The 15,166-nt window shown below is 32.4% G+C and overlaps 1 protein-coding gene across 5 annotated transcripts in view; it reads left to right on the forward strand.

Moving 5' to 3' along the window:
* The window catches only part of Tbc1d23 (TBC1 domain family member 23), a 63,095-nt gene extending 48,622 nt beyond the window's left edge, over nucleotides 1-14,473 (forward strand). For 4 of the 5 annotated variants that reach the window (XM_004857972.4, XM_087214288.1, XM_087214299.1 and 1 more), the window contains 7 exons: nucleotides 785-894; nucleotides 3,892-4,031; nucleotides 5,836-5,880; nucleotides 9,050-9,138; nucleotides 11,237-11,372; nucleotides 12,296-12,490; nucleotides 14,216-14,473. In XM_004857972.4, coding sequence (XP_004858029.1) covers nucleotides 785-894; nucleotides 3,892-4,031; nucleotides 5,836-5,880; nucleotides 9,050-9,138; nucleotides 11,237-11,372; nucleotides 12,296-12,490; nucleotides 14,216-14,297 — 797 coding nt within the window. In that variant the 3' untranslated portion in view covers nucleotides 14,298-14,473. The remainder of the gene's footprint in view (nucleotides 1-784; nucleotides 895-3,891; nucleotides 4,032-5,835; nucleotides 5,881-9,049; nucleotides 9,139-11,236; nucleotides 11,373-12,295; nucleotides 12,491-14,215) is intronic. The other variant, XM_004857973.4, reaches the window with a different exon arrangement.
* Nucleotides 14,474-15,166: the final 693 nt, after the last annotated feature.

Raw genomic sequence — 15,166 nt, forward strand, 5'->3', positions numbered from 1 at the left:
ATTTTGGTATGTTAGGATGTATTTCCTCTTAGTTTTTGTTGATGCTAGCAAAGATTATGAGTATCACCTATGTGTCATGGCCTGATAACTGACTACATTTGAGGCTCATACCCAGAGTTATCTACAAAAGGGATTATTTTAATTAATGAGTGGTATTAAACAAGTGTTGACCTTTTTGCCCAATGTTATTTATTACTAATCCTGATAACATGATATATAATTTAGCAATTAAGCATATAATTCTCGAAAATGCCTGAAAAACATTGTTTTATAGTATATTCTAGATTGTAGAAACTTTTTAAAATATGAAATTCTTGCATTTACCAAGAAATGGTAAATTCTTCATTTACCAAGCTCTTCTCATAACTGTTAATAAAGACTGCTTTGTTTTTATGGGAAAAATTGATTGCTATATCCTCATGGTATAACAGAGAGTCCATAGGTTTTCTGTTACTCCTTGCTGTCATAAAAATGTTGCAGAGATTATCTGTTAATACTTGAAAAATGATCTTTCAAAAAGAATAATGGAAAGCCTATACAGTTATTATTATTCTTAGGGTTAGTTAAAAAAAAACGTTAGTTACCTCTGTACAAAGGATTGTAGAAGGAAGGAGAAGTAGTTTGCTGTGGTCCAGAGTTCCTTACTCACTTATAGGGTACAAAAATACTTTATGTTGTTGGATCCTTTTTCATTCAGGCATTACACATTTATTATGCTTTTTTGGTAATGAATCTTTCTACAAGGGCTCATTGCTCAGGTTTGGTTTTCCTTGTTTATCTTAAGCACTGCAGCAGCACCTTGCAGACATTAATGTGGATGGACCAGAAAATGGATATGGCCATTGGATTGTTAGTACTTCAGGCTCAAGGAGCAGTATCAATTCTTCTGTTGATGTAAGTGTATTTGTATAGTATGTCCCCATAGTTGGATCAATTCCCAGAAGAGATGATTAGCTACTAAATCCCCACCATAAGAGAAATGGAGTCAAAACATTTCAGACACAGTGAGGAGTCACATTATTGTGATGTTAATGAAATGATGGAGGCAGTATGCACTTCTGAACTTGTAATGTAAGTGAGCTGATTCCAGGAATCTACCAATTAGTTTGGACTAAAAGAATACAGGGGCTCCTGTTCATATCTCCTGAACACTATGTTTGTACTTCTTCCAATCCCAAACTTACATGATTAGGACTGTGGTCTAAATTCACACAAAAATGGTTCAGGTTGGGCTGGGAATTTAGCTCAGTGGTTCCGCCGCCTGCCTTGCAAGCACAAGGTCCTGAGTTTAATCCCAGGTACCAAAAAAAAAAGAATGGTTCAGGTAAAAAAAGATAACAAACAGTTGTCAGTCCTGTTATGTTTGATTTTTAGTTATTGAGATGTACATTACTGCAGAGGTTTGCTATAGTGGATAAATACTGGGGATCAAACTCGGGTCCTTGCGCTTTTGAGGCAGGTAGCAGAACCACTGATCTAAAGCCCCGGCCCTGCTTTGGAAATATTTGAGTAGTAAGTCTTTCATAGTTTTATAATATTTCTTGTAGTTTCTTGGATGTCACTGAATATTTTTCTTAATAAATAGTGTTATTTATCTAATGTTTATTCTTTAAAACAAAACTAGACAACTGTATTACAGATTTGTTACTAATTTGGGCTTATCCTCTGCTATACCTGGGTCGAGGTTTCATCTCTGCAACTTCTTTGTGACCTCCAGCAACATCTTTCAGCTGTAGTTTCTTCACCTGTGCAATAGAGTTGATAATAGTAGAATCTTCCTCATAAGGAAGATTGAGGATTAAATATGCAAATAAACATATAGTACCTTCCACTGAATATTTAATACTAGTTATTGTAAAATTTTAACTCACTAGAGATATTGAGGTTTGTCTTCAGCCAGAGAAGTCAAAGCAGATTATTGATAAAACATTATCAACAGATAAAACCTCTCTGAAAATTTTATCTCTTGACATGTTTGTATGAAAAACTAAGTAGTATTCCATTGTATGGATGTGATACAGTTTTTTCAGTTAGTATTCTGTGGCTGTATGTATAGCTTTCAGTCTTTTTCCATTACAAACACTACTACAGGTTATTTTTATAGTGATATATTTGCATATGCCATACCTAGTCCTAGAGGTAGAAGAACTTGATCAAAAGATTACTTATCAGGGGGCCGGGGAGTTAGCTCAGTGGTTTCGATGCCTGCTGCTCAAGCTCAAGGACCTGAGTTCAATCCCTGGTACCAAAAAAAAAAAAAAAAAAGATTACTTATCAGAATCTTTAGAACTAAGCATTATCAAGTAGCTCTCCAAAAAAAACATTATTCTAATTTATATTTTCAACCACAGCCTTTGAAGTGTTAAAGCTTTTGTCTTCAGAGTTGAAAAACACTGATTGAGACAATCATAGAAACTGTTGTAAAGATTTGTTCCATTTGAAAGTGCCAAAGAATTTCCACAGTCACTTTAATTTGGTTTTGAATTTAGATATGGAATTAGAGATATGATTTTTAATGTTTTTAATGACATATTTCTCCTAAAAGTAAAAGTAATACATGTTCAATGTAGCATCATATGTCAGTATTCCTCCTAAAAATAAAAGTAATATATGTTCACTGTAGCATCATATGTCAATAAGAAAGTATAAAGAAAACAAAATCACCTTTAACTACCCAGAGATAATAATTGCCTTTCATATTTAGGAATATTTGCATCAAATCTTTTATTGTATGTGTATTTTAGTATTTTATTTTCAAAGTACTGATCACAATTTATAGTAGTTTTATTTTCTTTTTCGCTGAAATATGAGCATTTTCTGGCATTTTAAGATGTTTTTAAAAACCATTTTACCTAAATCTTTAGGGACTTCATGATTATTTCCTTTCCATAAGTTTTAAAGAGGAACTAGTAGGCAAAATGTTTGACACCTATCACCATTTTGAGTTCTAGGGTATATGTGAGCCATCTTGTGAAGCAATATAAGAATTATACTTACACCCATTAAGTACTCTGGGATAACTTTTCTTCTGAAATTAAAGGCCTAAATTAGGATTTTTTTTTTTTTTTTTTTTTTTTGGTATTGGGGATCGAACTTGGGTCCTTCTCCTTATGATGGAATATTTTAAAAAGCAAAAATATATAAGGACTAAATGTTTAAAAATTCAGGTGTATGAACAGAAGTTTGATTATGCTTTTCCTTATTTTTCTAGATTAGTCTGAGTTCAGAAAGATCAGTTACTTTATTTCTTAGTGAATACAAAAGGTAATTTCAGGCTATACAGATGTACACATATATATGTACAGATATGCCTTAGTTTTCCTCTGTACTGTACTTTTTTTTGGTACCGGGGATTGAACTCGGGACCTTGCGCTTGCGAGGCAGGCGGCGGAACCACTGAGCTAAATCCCCATCCCTCTACTGTACATTTTTAAAATAACTTCACCTAGTGAATTAGTTTGCTAGTGTCACCATAACAAAATAACCACAGACCAGGTGGTTTAAGCAAGAGAGATTTATTTTCTTACAGTTTTAGAAGCTAAGAGTCTGAGATCAAGGTGATGACATGTTTGGTTTATCCTAAGTCTTCTCTCCTTGGCTTGCAGATGGCCACCTTCTCCTCATGTCCTCACATGGCCTTTACTCTGCACCTATACTCATGACTCTCCCTCTTAAGAGAGTTGGATTAGAGCCCATTCTGACCTAATTTATATAATTGCTTCTTTAAAGGCCCTGCTGCAAATATAATCACATTGTAAGATGTATTAGGAATTAAGATTTCATATGAATTGATGGGGATGTGACTCGGTCTATAACATGGGGATAACTGTTAGCAGTAGTGTGTCTGCTAATTATTTGAAGAGCAGTTCCATCTATGTTCTTATTTTTCAGGGTGAATCTTCTAATGGTTCAAATGATAGAGGAATGAAATCACTGGTAAATAAAATGACTGTGGCTTTGAAGACAAGATCTGTTAATGTCAGAGAAAAAGTTATCAGTTTTATTGAGAATACATCAACTCCTGTGGACCGGTGAGTTTTCTTACACAGTCTCAATTTGTTTTTTAATTTTTTATTATCATTAGCAATGCATATTAATTGTACAAATCAGCAGGTTTCACTGTTACATTTCCATTTATGCATATATTGTGCTTTCATGAGTAAATAAAACTAATTACAGTAAGTAAATGTCAGTTGAAAGTGTTCTAGCAAAGGATCATGAAGTACTTTTCTGTTAGAAAGTTTCATGGTTTTTATTATAAGGATGTACTTTATTGTTATAAAATTTGGCTATCAAGATTCCTCGCCTTTTGTACTGCTTAGAATGATTTACAAATAATGATTCTGCCCCTTCATTTAAAAACAAATACTCAATTGTCAGCTTTATATGGTGGTACAGACTTGTAATCCCAGCTACGCAGGAGGCTGAGGCAGGAGAATCACAAGTTTGAGTCAAACCAGAAAATTTAGCAAGACCTTGTCTCAAAATGAAATTAGAAAGAAGGTCTGGGGATTTAGTTCAGTGGCACTGCACCTGCCTCGCGCAAGCACAAGGTACTGAGTTTGATCTCCAGTACCAAAAAGAAAAAAGAAATTAGAAAGGCTGGGTGCATAGCTCAGTAGTAGAGTGCTTACCTAATATGCACAAGGCCCTGGGTTCCAGTCCCTGAATCCCACCAGAAAAAAAAAAAAATCCTTAAATGTCTTAATATGTATTATATTTTGTGATACCTGCTTTGCAAATGTCAAATGAATGAGGGAGGAGTCATCTGTTCAAATATAGTGATCTTATAGAACTTCTTTCTCTGCCCCTTTCTCTGCCCCAGGAGTTTAAAACTTGGTAATTTGGTCATGCTAAATATGGCAGGATCCAACTTTCTTAAGTTTAGATCTTCATACAATTTTTTTTTTACAAATATGAGCAAATTCCATTTCCCTTGTGAATTATAAACCAGAGATGTAATGAACAATTGATAAACGAGTTTGAAAATTATCTTTTATTACTGCTTATTATAACTATGCATGCATATTTTTTCATGTATTAATTTAATTGATCTTTGTTGTTCCTAGAGTTCAAATCTAACCTTGTAATTGTAACACAGAAGTTGTTTCTAAGTAACTCAGATCTTGGAAATGTGTTATAGTATTTGATTTCATTTTCATGTCTTATAGTATCTTGGGAAAGTTGAAATGTTGAATTTAAGAACTGAATGTTAGGAATTTGCTCTTTATCTTTTTATTTAGTATAGTACATATACATACAAATGTACATGTATTCCCATTCAATAAATAACAAAGAAGATAATGGGAGCTGGGTGTGGTGGTGCATGGCTGTAATCCCAGCACTGGGGAGGCTGAGGCAGGACTATCTCCACAAATTTGAGGCCAACCTGAAATACAGGACGAGATCTTGTCTCCAAAAAATTAAAAAAAAAAAAAATAGTGTGTTATTGTCACTAAACCAAAAATTTGTACCTTATCTAGTCTACTAATAATTAAAGCATTTTTCTCAAGCCTGAAAAAATTGGTTTGCTCAGTAATATCTACTCTCAAAAGCCTCTTTAGTGCTTCTGAATTACAGTATTATTACTGCTACATTTTATGGCATGAACATTTAAAATTTTATTTTAAAATGGCATTGTAAAATAGACTAGTGATAATTGCAAGTTCTTTGAAGATGTCATTAAAATATCACTTAAAACTAGCTTTTCTTAATTTTTCTTTGTACTTGAAATGATTGAAATATTTTCTTGTATAATCTGGGTTAGAAAACTGATTATACTGTTGTATTTATTTATAATCATTGTGTTCTGTCCTCTACCTTAATTTACTATAGAATGTCTTTCAATCTTCCTTGGCCAGACAGATCATGTACAGAGCGGTAAGCCAATGAGTAGAGCAGCTTTATCAAATCATCCTTTCCTTTAGCATGCCTCATGCTATCTATAAATGCCTTGTGCTGTCTGGCTAAAATTTCATGCAGCTATTTCAAAACGTAGCTGATCTTTTCTCATTCTCCTTGTAGGAATATGTAATCCTGATGAATCTGTTTTTGTTTCGGTTTGGGTTTCTTTGTTTGATCATTTTAATTTTATTATTGCATGTTTCCATCTCTCATTTCTAAAATAGAAATCAAACTCCTTCACACCTAAGAACTTCATAAGCCCTGAAGTTTTTATTCTGAGACAGGGGAAGGTGAAACAGAAAGTATGTATGCAGTCAAGTGTTGGCAGGGTTTTAGCTTTGGAGATAATTTACTACAGTGCTGTCTCGTGACTTATCAGAAAATTATAGTACCAAAAAATGAACATTTCACAGTTCCAAAAAAATTATTTTGCCAATGACTAAATCCAAGAGCCCTTGTACATGCTAAGTATCCACTCTACCATGGAGCTATATCCCAACCTCAAAAAATTTTAAATTTGTTTACATTATATACATTTACATTTTCATATATTTCAATTTTTATTTATTGTTACTGTTCCTACACAGTGCTAATTATAAGGCATTCTTTCAAAGGAAATTGATTCTTTAAAAATTTTAATCTGTTTGTGAATCATCTATTTTCTCCTGTTAAAGGGCCATTGAGGTAGTCTAATTTTATTTAACTCCCAAATTTTCTCCTAGATTCTTAATTTTTTAGCTTATCTTCTGATATTCATATGCAGGTATATTTATCTTTAAAATATAACTTAATTAACAGAATGAATTGAGTTTCTGAGCTCAGTAAATTAAGTAAAAGCCTGTCCAAACTATTTTGTAGGTGTTTCTGTTATTACTTTGGCCCAAAAATTGTAAGTATACTGATTTTTAGAAATAGTCCAACCAAATCTCAGCATTAAAAAATATAAAAACCAAACCATTGAATTTCATTAACTTTCAGCCAGACTTAAGAAACATCTCAGTAATCATCAGCATTCTTATTCATAAAAACTTTAAATGGTTTTATAAACTACACAAAAAATGAATAGCTTGCTTTTTAGGGTTGTTTTTACCATACTTACTTTCTGTTATGGTTTTCAGGCATTTACTGTAAGCATGATCTTTATTATTTCTTTATTGCTTTTTCGTGTTCTAGCAGTTTATTCTTTAATAAGAGAGAACCTGTAATTTAATCTCATGGAAATTTATAATCTAGGCACTAAAGCATTTCTAGATAAAGCTGTTAGTTTTTCCTTTTGATGGAAAACTGAATCTGAGTTTGAAAGTTGTTTGAACTGCATATTTCTGTCATCAAACTCTGCCTGTGTTCCTCAGCTTTCCATTATTGTACAAAACACCTGAAATAATCAGTTTAAGAAGAGGAAAAGTTTATTTTTGCTCACTGTTTTGGAGAATTCAGCTCATATCTTTCGGCAGGGAGCATATCATGGTGAGGAGAGCATAGAGGAGCAAAACTGTTCACCTCAGCTGGGCATGGTCGACCATGCCTGAAATCCCAGTTACTCAGAAGCCTAAGGCAGAAGGACTACAAGTTCCACCCTACCCTGGACAATTTAGCAAGACCCTGTCTCAAAATTGTAAAAAGGTTGGAGATGTAGTTCAGTGGTAGAGTGCTTCCTTAGTATGCACAAGGCCCTAGATATCTAGTAGTGTGTGCACATTTGCATGCATACAGCACACACACACACACACACACACACACACACACACGCATGCACCCCCAAAAAACCTGGTCATTTAATGGTGGGGATGAAAGAGAAAGGAAGGGCACACCTCCTGTGACCAAAGATCTCCCAGTAGGCTCCACTTCTTAAAAAGTTTCTACCACCTCCCTGTAGCACAAAACTGGGGTAATGCCCACAGATTTGAACTAAAACTAATGAACATAGTTCAGTAGTTTATAAGAAAATTCTGATTAAGATAACAAAATTATGTGGCTTTGACTTCTAATTTAATCAAACTTTATGTATTATCTGACCTAACTTTTAGTTCCCAAAGAGTATTTGTTATATGCTAAACTCTCATTAGATTTTTTTTGAATATTGTTTTAGAAGAACTAAAGACTTAATTCTGTTTCAACTTAATTAGGTGATGATAAGACTTTCATTGATTATATATATTAAAATTAATATATAGATTTGATCTCTGTCTTCTGGGAAAACTGAATTCTTAAAGATATGTAACTTGATTTTGATGCATATTGGAATACCTTTTAAAAATAGAAGATTCTGTCTTCGTATATAACAAAGAAAGAAAAACGACAGTCTTCCTTTAATATTTGCTAATCTTAACTGAATCTTATCCTACAAATAAAACAATGCTTTTCCCCTAAGAAAGGAGTAGTATTTTGTTCAGATGTTTTAATTTCACCTTTTGGTTTTGGATTACCTAAAAAGTAATCAGGTGTGAATTTTTACATTAAAGAGAGGTCAAACTTCCTGCAGAACTAAAAAGGTTTGAATGTACATGTCATTTATGTTTCTGCCATTTGAAAAAAATGGCAGATTCATTTTCATGGTTTATATTTATGCAGCAGAATTACTATCTTGGTTTTGATTAAAACAAAAGTATTAGTAATAAAAATGGGAAGAAAAATTCTAAGACACTTGGATGTATAAGAGAAGCCTTGAGCACTCTCGCTGGAATTTGAATACTTAATACCATAACCTTGTTTTGTCTAGTAAACTGTATGTAGCACTTGCTATATACTAAGCATTGCTCTAAGAGCTTTTTGAAATAATTAACTGATTTAATTCTCACAATAACCCTGAAGGATAGATATTGTTATCACCATTTTACAGATGAGGAACAGAAGCGCAAAGAAATTAACTTCCTTAAAGGCAAACAGATCTCAAGCATTGGTTTTAAGTGGCTGATTGAAATTATTTAAAAATAAATTTTACTTATTTAAGAGTATTCAGCCTATCAAGTCACTTTTGCTGACATATTTTATCTTCTTTCAGTTTCCTTAACATAGCTATCTGAAAGCTATGGGTGATCCATAGGTAGCAAAGAATATTTACGTTTGTTTGAATATCCAGTGATGCTTGGTGGAAATTTTTGGTAACTCCTTAAATGATATTTTCCCTAAAATTCTTTGAATATAGGCATGTGAGCAGCAGTGACAGAGTGGGCAAGCCTTACCGTGGTGTAAAGCCGGTGTTCAGCATTGGGGATGAAGAAGAATATGACACAGGTATAGTAATACCCACATCTACAGACCGTTTCCTCCGTCCTCAGGAGTGATTATAGAGATCATCCCTGGAATAGCATACAACTTCTCTGTAAGACAAAACAATGAACTTCACTACGGGAAAGTGGAGAGTTTGTAGGTTGTTATTAAAACTTCAGTTTTGTCAGGCATGGTGGCACATGCTTGTAATCCTAGCACTTGGGAGGCTGAGGCAGGAGGATGGCCATGAGTTCAAGGCCAAGCTGTCTACATAGTTCAAGGCCAGCCTGAACTGAACTACGCTGGGAGACCCTGTCTCCAAAAAACTGTGGTCACTTCAGCAGCACATATAGTAAAAAAATAAAAACAAAAAACTTCAGTTTTAAAAATCTTAAATTGTGCTTACTAGAAATCCAAAAGTAGGCTTTTGACTGAGACGAGGTCTATGCTGATGATAATGTGAGGGTTATCAGTATAGAAGTCATATTTAAATCCATAGGTTTGAATTTAAATTCCTTTAATTGCCCATTGTGAGATTGTGGGACTGGAATTCAGAGAATTCCAAAATTGAAACATCTGAAAAGAGCCTTTTGAAACTGGAGGCAATATCCTTAAGGGCCACAAGGTGGGGATATTGTGGCAGGGAAATTTATATTGTGTAGTTATCTTTATTTAAATTTAAAAAAATTACTTTTGTTTATAATTCCATCGCAGATTGTCCTGATTAATAATAATTAAAGACTTCTCAATTTTATCTTGTATTCAGTATGACATCTTTCCACTTAGTAATAATGTTACATATTTTCCTTTCAGGCTATGTATCTCCTGAACTTTTTCTGTCATATACTAAAATTTATTTAATCAGTCTTTTTCTGATTCACTTTAGTGTTTGTCAGTGTTTTTCTGTTTCAAACGGCAGTATACACAGAAAATATTTAGATGACCTTTTTAGAGTATATCCAAAGGGTAAATTCTTTTTTTTGGTACCCACAATCCAACTCGGGACCTTGTTCTTGTGAGGCAGAGGGTGGAACCACTGAGCTAAATCCCCGGCCCCAAAGGGTAAATTCTTAGCAGTAATACTGTTACATTAGAGGAGGAAGCACATTAGATATTTTCAAGTTATTACAAAATCACTCTTCTTTCTGAATTCTAAATTATATTTCTAATTCTTTTTTTTTCTTTTTTTCTCCTTTCTTTGTTGCCATATTCCTATTATTAGTCTTTTTCTCTCTGAATATCTCAACTTCCTCCATTTAAAAAGGGGAGATGAAAATGGATGAATAAAATTGTGGTATACAGTATTTACATTCATCATATTTATATATCATACCTGTGATACATATTACCCATATTTATCACATATTTGACACTATAGAGAATTGGGCAGCAATGAAAATGAGAAAAACTAAAGCTATGTGTATCAACAGGCACAAATTTAACATTGTTGGGATAGGGTAGTAATGGCAGAAGAATGCAATTAAGTGGGCTAATTTTCATAAACATTTTGTTGAAACTGAAAAATGCTATTGTATGTAATTTAGGAATATTCATATATAGTTAAAAACAAAGTCTGTACAGAACTGATAACACCCAATAGAGGTTATTTCTTTGTGGGGAAGGGAAAAGGATGTGAGTAGTGAGAGATACATGTAGGTGTCACTTTTAAGCTGGATACGTGAGATTTCTTTTATATGTCTCTATATTTTGAAGTATTTATTAAAAAGCTAAGATAACACTTGTATTAACCCCAGAACCTGTAATTCTTCTGTCTTAAGTTTGAAAAGCAAAATTAGAATTTTTATATTTTTCTCATTAAATAATGATTTTTAAAATTTATCCCAGGAGTGATTTTTTTTTTCCTTTTTAAATTATATTCTTAGTATTTTCACCCAACTTTCTTACTGTATAAAGAGATGTTTTATAATAATGTTTCTATATTAGTATCCATACCATAAGGAAACAGAGTAGCTGAGTTGTAATTTTTTTTTTTTTTTTTTTTTTTGGTCCATCAAACCCATTGGTTCAAAATACTACTGAAATTACTTTTTTAGGTTGTTAGGAAATGTACTGTTTTTAAAGTTGGCAATATCCACTTTTAATACTTTACATTTTTTTGTAGATGAAATTGACAGTTCTTCAATGTCTGATGATGACAGAAAAGAGGTTGTAAACATTCAGACTTGGATAAACAAGCCAGACATCAAGCATCATTTTCCTTGTAAAGAAGTGAAAGAAAGTGGACACATGTTTCCTAGGTACTTTAAAAGATGTCTTTAGAAGTAAAATTGAATTTGTAGAAGTTAATAATATAAAACTGAATTTCAAAAGACCTTTTATTTATCCAAGTATAATAACATATAACCCTTCTGTTAACTTGTTATCTTGATTTTTTAAATATTTGTGTAATTTTTATTTTGAAAATAGTATATTGAACACCTCTATCATAATCTCCTAGATTCACTTACTATTAATAAGCTTTTCATACCACTCCCTTTATGTATGTACATACGTACACACATACACATATACTTCTTTTTTGTCAAACTATTCCAAAAAAGTTGATGTTACACTTCACACCTGAATTCTTCAGCATAAATTTCCCAAGAATAAGGACATTCTTCACAACTCCAGTGGCATTACCCCAACTAAAGTGCTTAAAATCTAGTATCACTCAAAGTACAGATCATACTCAAGAGTTTTCAGAGTATCCCCAAATTATCTTTTGTAGTATCTTTCCTTCTGGATGTTAATAATTCTGTGATCGTTTTGTCTTTAGATCCAGTCACAGAATATTATAAAGTATGTAAGGAAGCCCAACTATTGCCTACTAATCTTTGATATTAAATACAGACTATAGTGTGTTGACTCAGAACAGTTTTAAATATAGAGAATCCCATTAAAATTAATCAGAAATGACTATTTTAATGATTTATATATTTATTGAATTTACAGAGTATTATGCCTTTTATATGGTTGCAGAATTACATTAATAAAATATTTATTTTGCATATAATTAAAAGGTATATAGTTTATAGATTATCCTTTTTATATTTTTTAACTCAAAAGTAATTTCATTTAGAGATGAGCACTTTTTATAATTGGGTTTATTAAACACCTCTTTTGAATTATATTTAATTAGCATTCTTTTTTTCTTTTAATGTTCTCTCTTCTCGCTCAGTCATCTGTTGGTTACTGCAACACATATGTACTGTTTAAGGGAGATTCTTTCCCGGAAAGGATTGGCTTATATACAGTCTCGACAAGCACTAAATTCTGTTGTTAAAATTACATCCAAAAAAAAGCATCCTGAGCTAATTACCTTCAAATATGGAAACAGCAGTGCTTCAGGAGTAGAAATCTTGGCTATTGAAAGGTAAGATGTTTCTTAGAATATTATCTGAATTATTGCGAGTTATTATTAAGCACATTTTTTCATCTGTTTTGGGGAATGGATGGTGGAATAGGATACTTGAAACACTTTTATAGTATTCCTTGCTATCTTTTTCTCCCCAATCCTTAGTCATATGTAGTTTAGCCATTAGTACATAATTTCAGTTAGTGCCATAGCTGATTTTATAACCCCCTCTCCCAGCCCATGCAGTACTGGGAATTGAACCTTGCACTGAGCTACCAGCCCTCTCCCCCCTCTCCCCTGCCCAATGTTTGCTTTTTAAAAAGTAAAAATCTCTTGACTATAATAATAAATGATATATTCATCCAAACAATATATTCAGCCTATAAAAATAGAAAAATATAAAGAACATGTCCCCTAAATCCTATCATATTAACACTTTGGTGACTACCTTTTTAGATAGCTTTCTATACATATGTATACATATATTAAAAACTAAATTAATATAGGCTTTTGTAGTGTGATTTTTAAAAATATATAATATGAATATATTTACATTTTAATAAATTCTTTGTAATGGTTGATATTCTTTTATGGATATTCTCAGGGGATTGATTTGAGCAGTCTCCTTCCTGTTGATTGGCATTTGGATTGTTTCCAGTTTCACTGCTAATACATTTTTAATAGACCTTTCTTAAAATCCATATTTATGTACTTGTCCAGTTGTTCTCCCTGGGCCAAAGAGTATACAATTTTAATATCTATCAGTTAATCCTAAAAAGATATTTGAATTATTACTCATATATAGTACTAATCAATCATTATGTTTAGGGCCAGGGATGTAGCTCAGTGGTGCCACACCTGCAAGCACAAGGTCCTGAGTTCGATCTCCAATATGGGGGGGTGGGTGTTGTCTTTTAAAGGTTTTTTTATAAGTTGTAATAAAGACATTGGATTTCTTATATGTAGATAAACACTTACTTTAAATCCAAAGTTTTGGAAGATAGTCATAATAGTTGAGGATAAATTAACCAGATTCCCTTCCCCTCTCCTTGCTCATAGCTTCTACAGTTCTCTGTACTATCTTACATATATGCTACTTACAGATGAAATATGCAGTGGAATTTTTGTTAGATTTTATCCAAAGTGTTAAAATAGCATTTTCATATTAAAATAGCATTTTTATATTCTTGGAAAGGAAAATGATTATTTAATTTATGGTGTTAATATTTTATAGTAATTATGCATTTAATTTAAAAAATATTTCAGATCCTGTAATTATTTAATGTACATAATCCTCTAAAAAATTGGGGTAACTGTACTTATATATATGTGAATCTGTTTTGGGGAAATTTAAGTTACTTGCTCAAGATCAAACTACTAAGTATAGAAATTATCATTTGGAATTAGAAACCGTCAAAGTATGATTTTGTAGCTGATTACATCTATGATGGGCACCAAACATTCTATTTGGTTGCCTTGTGTTTTATTATCTAGCTATCATGTATATTTAATAATCATAAAGAGAATTTTGGCTCTGCGTTGTGTGAAAAATCACATTGCTTTTATGTTTATATTTTCTTTCAAAATAAGCTTTGGTGTATCTTTTGAAATAAGTATAGAAAGTACACAGGAGAAGATCTCTCCTGGCTTTATGGGTCAGGGAAGTCTTCCCATCAAAAGTGATATCTCAGCTAAGTTCTAAAGGGAAAGTACTACATTAGTGTTTTTTTTTTTCCTCCATAGGTATTTGATTCCAAATGCAGGGGATGCTACCAGAGCCATAAAACAACAGATCATGAAAGTTTTGGATGCATTGAAAAGTTAATATAAAAGAGAATTACTTAAATGAAATTAATGCAACCAAGAGAAACATGAACACATATTTACTGACTGAATACTAACCAGAGACCTTTCATTTGCTTATGGGGGTTCTTGAATGGTGGTTCTAAGTGTAAATTATTACAATCAATTTCTGGATGATTAAACTTTTTTTAAAACTTCTTTTTCAGTTTTATAAAATGATTTATTATAAAGGTCAGTTATTAAAGGACTTTGAAGAAATTGTCCTCGTGCCCTTATGGACAAAAGGATGCAGAATGCAGTTCTGTTTTGAAGAGCTGTTTTAAAGGAACTTGCATCACTTTCAGGTTTTAAAGCAACCATACACATATATTTGCAATGTCTTCACTGAAAATTAGAGATAGAATTAGTTGAAGAGACTTCCTTAATTGCTAATTTAGTTTTACCCCCTGAGCAATATCAGAAACTAAAAACATAGGTTAATAATTAGTTCATTGTTTCAGCCATCAGTTTCTAAGTCATCTTTGCTCCACTAGGTAACTATTTGAATACTAAGTGCTTCAGGAATATTAAATTTCATCCTAATGGTTTCTAAGGAGGAATTGAAAGTATTATAATGAGCTGGTAGGCATGTTAAGATTGAAATTAGCATTTTGGGGACAAAATTGTATGGTATCTTTATTACAAGTGAATTATTTAATTTAGCTTATTTCAGCACAAATGTTGAGCACACATTGATTTGCCTGAGATGATGATCAGTCCACACTAATATCCACTTAAATAAAAGCCAAATAAGCAGAGCTGGGTGGGTAAATTTCAGTTGTTTTTATACCACTTTCTGAAATTTCTTTTTGTTCTTTTGGTGTATCTTCCATTAAAATTTCAGTGCTTTGA

Source organism: Heterocephalus glaber, unplaced genomic scaffold (assembly GCF_053883595.1).
Source record: "Heterocephalus glaber isolate CG9 unplaced genomic scaffold, H.glaber_assembly_v1.0 deba00000122, whole genome shotgun sequence".
NCBI lineage: Eukaryota > Metazoa > Chordata > Mammalia > Rodentia > Bathyergidae > Heterocephalus > Heterocephalus glaber.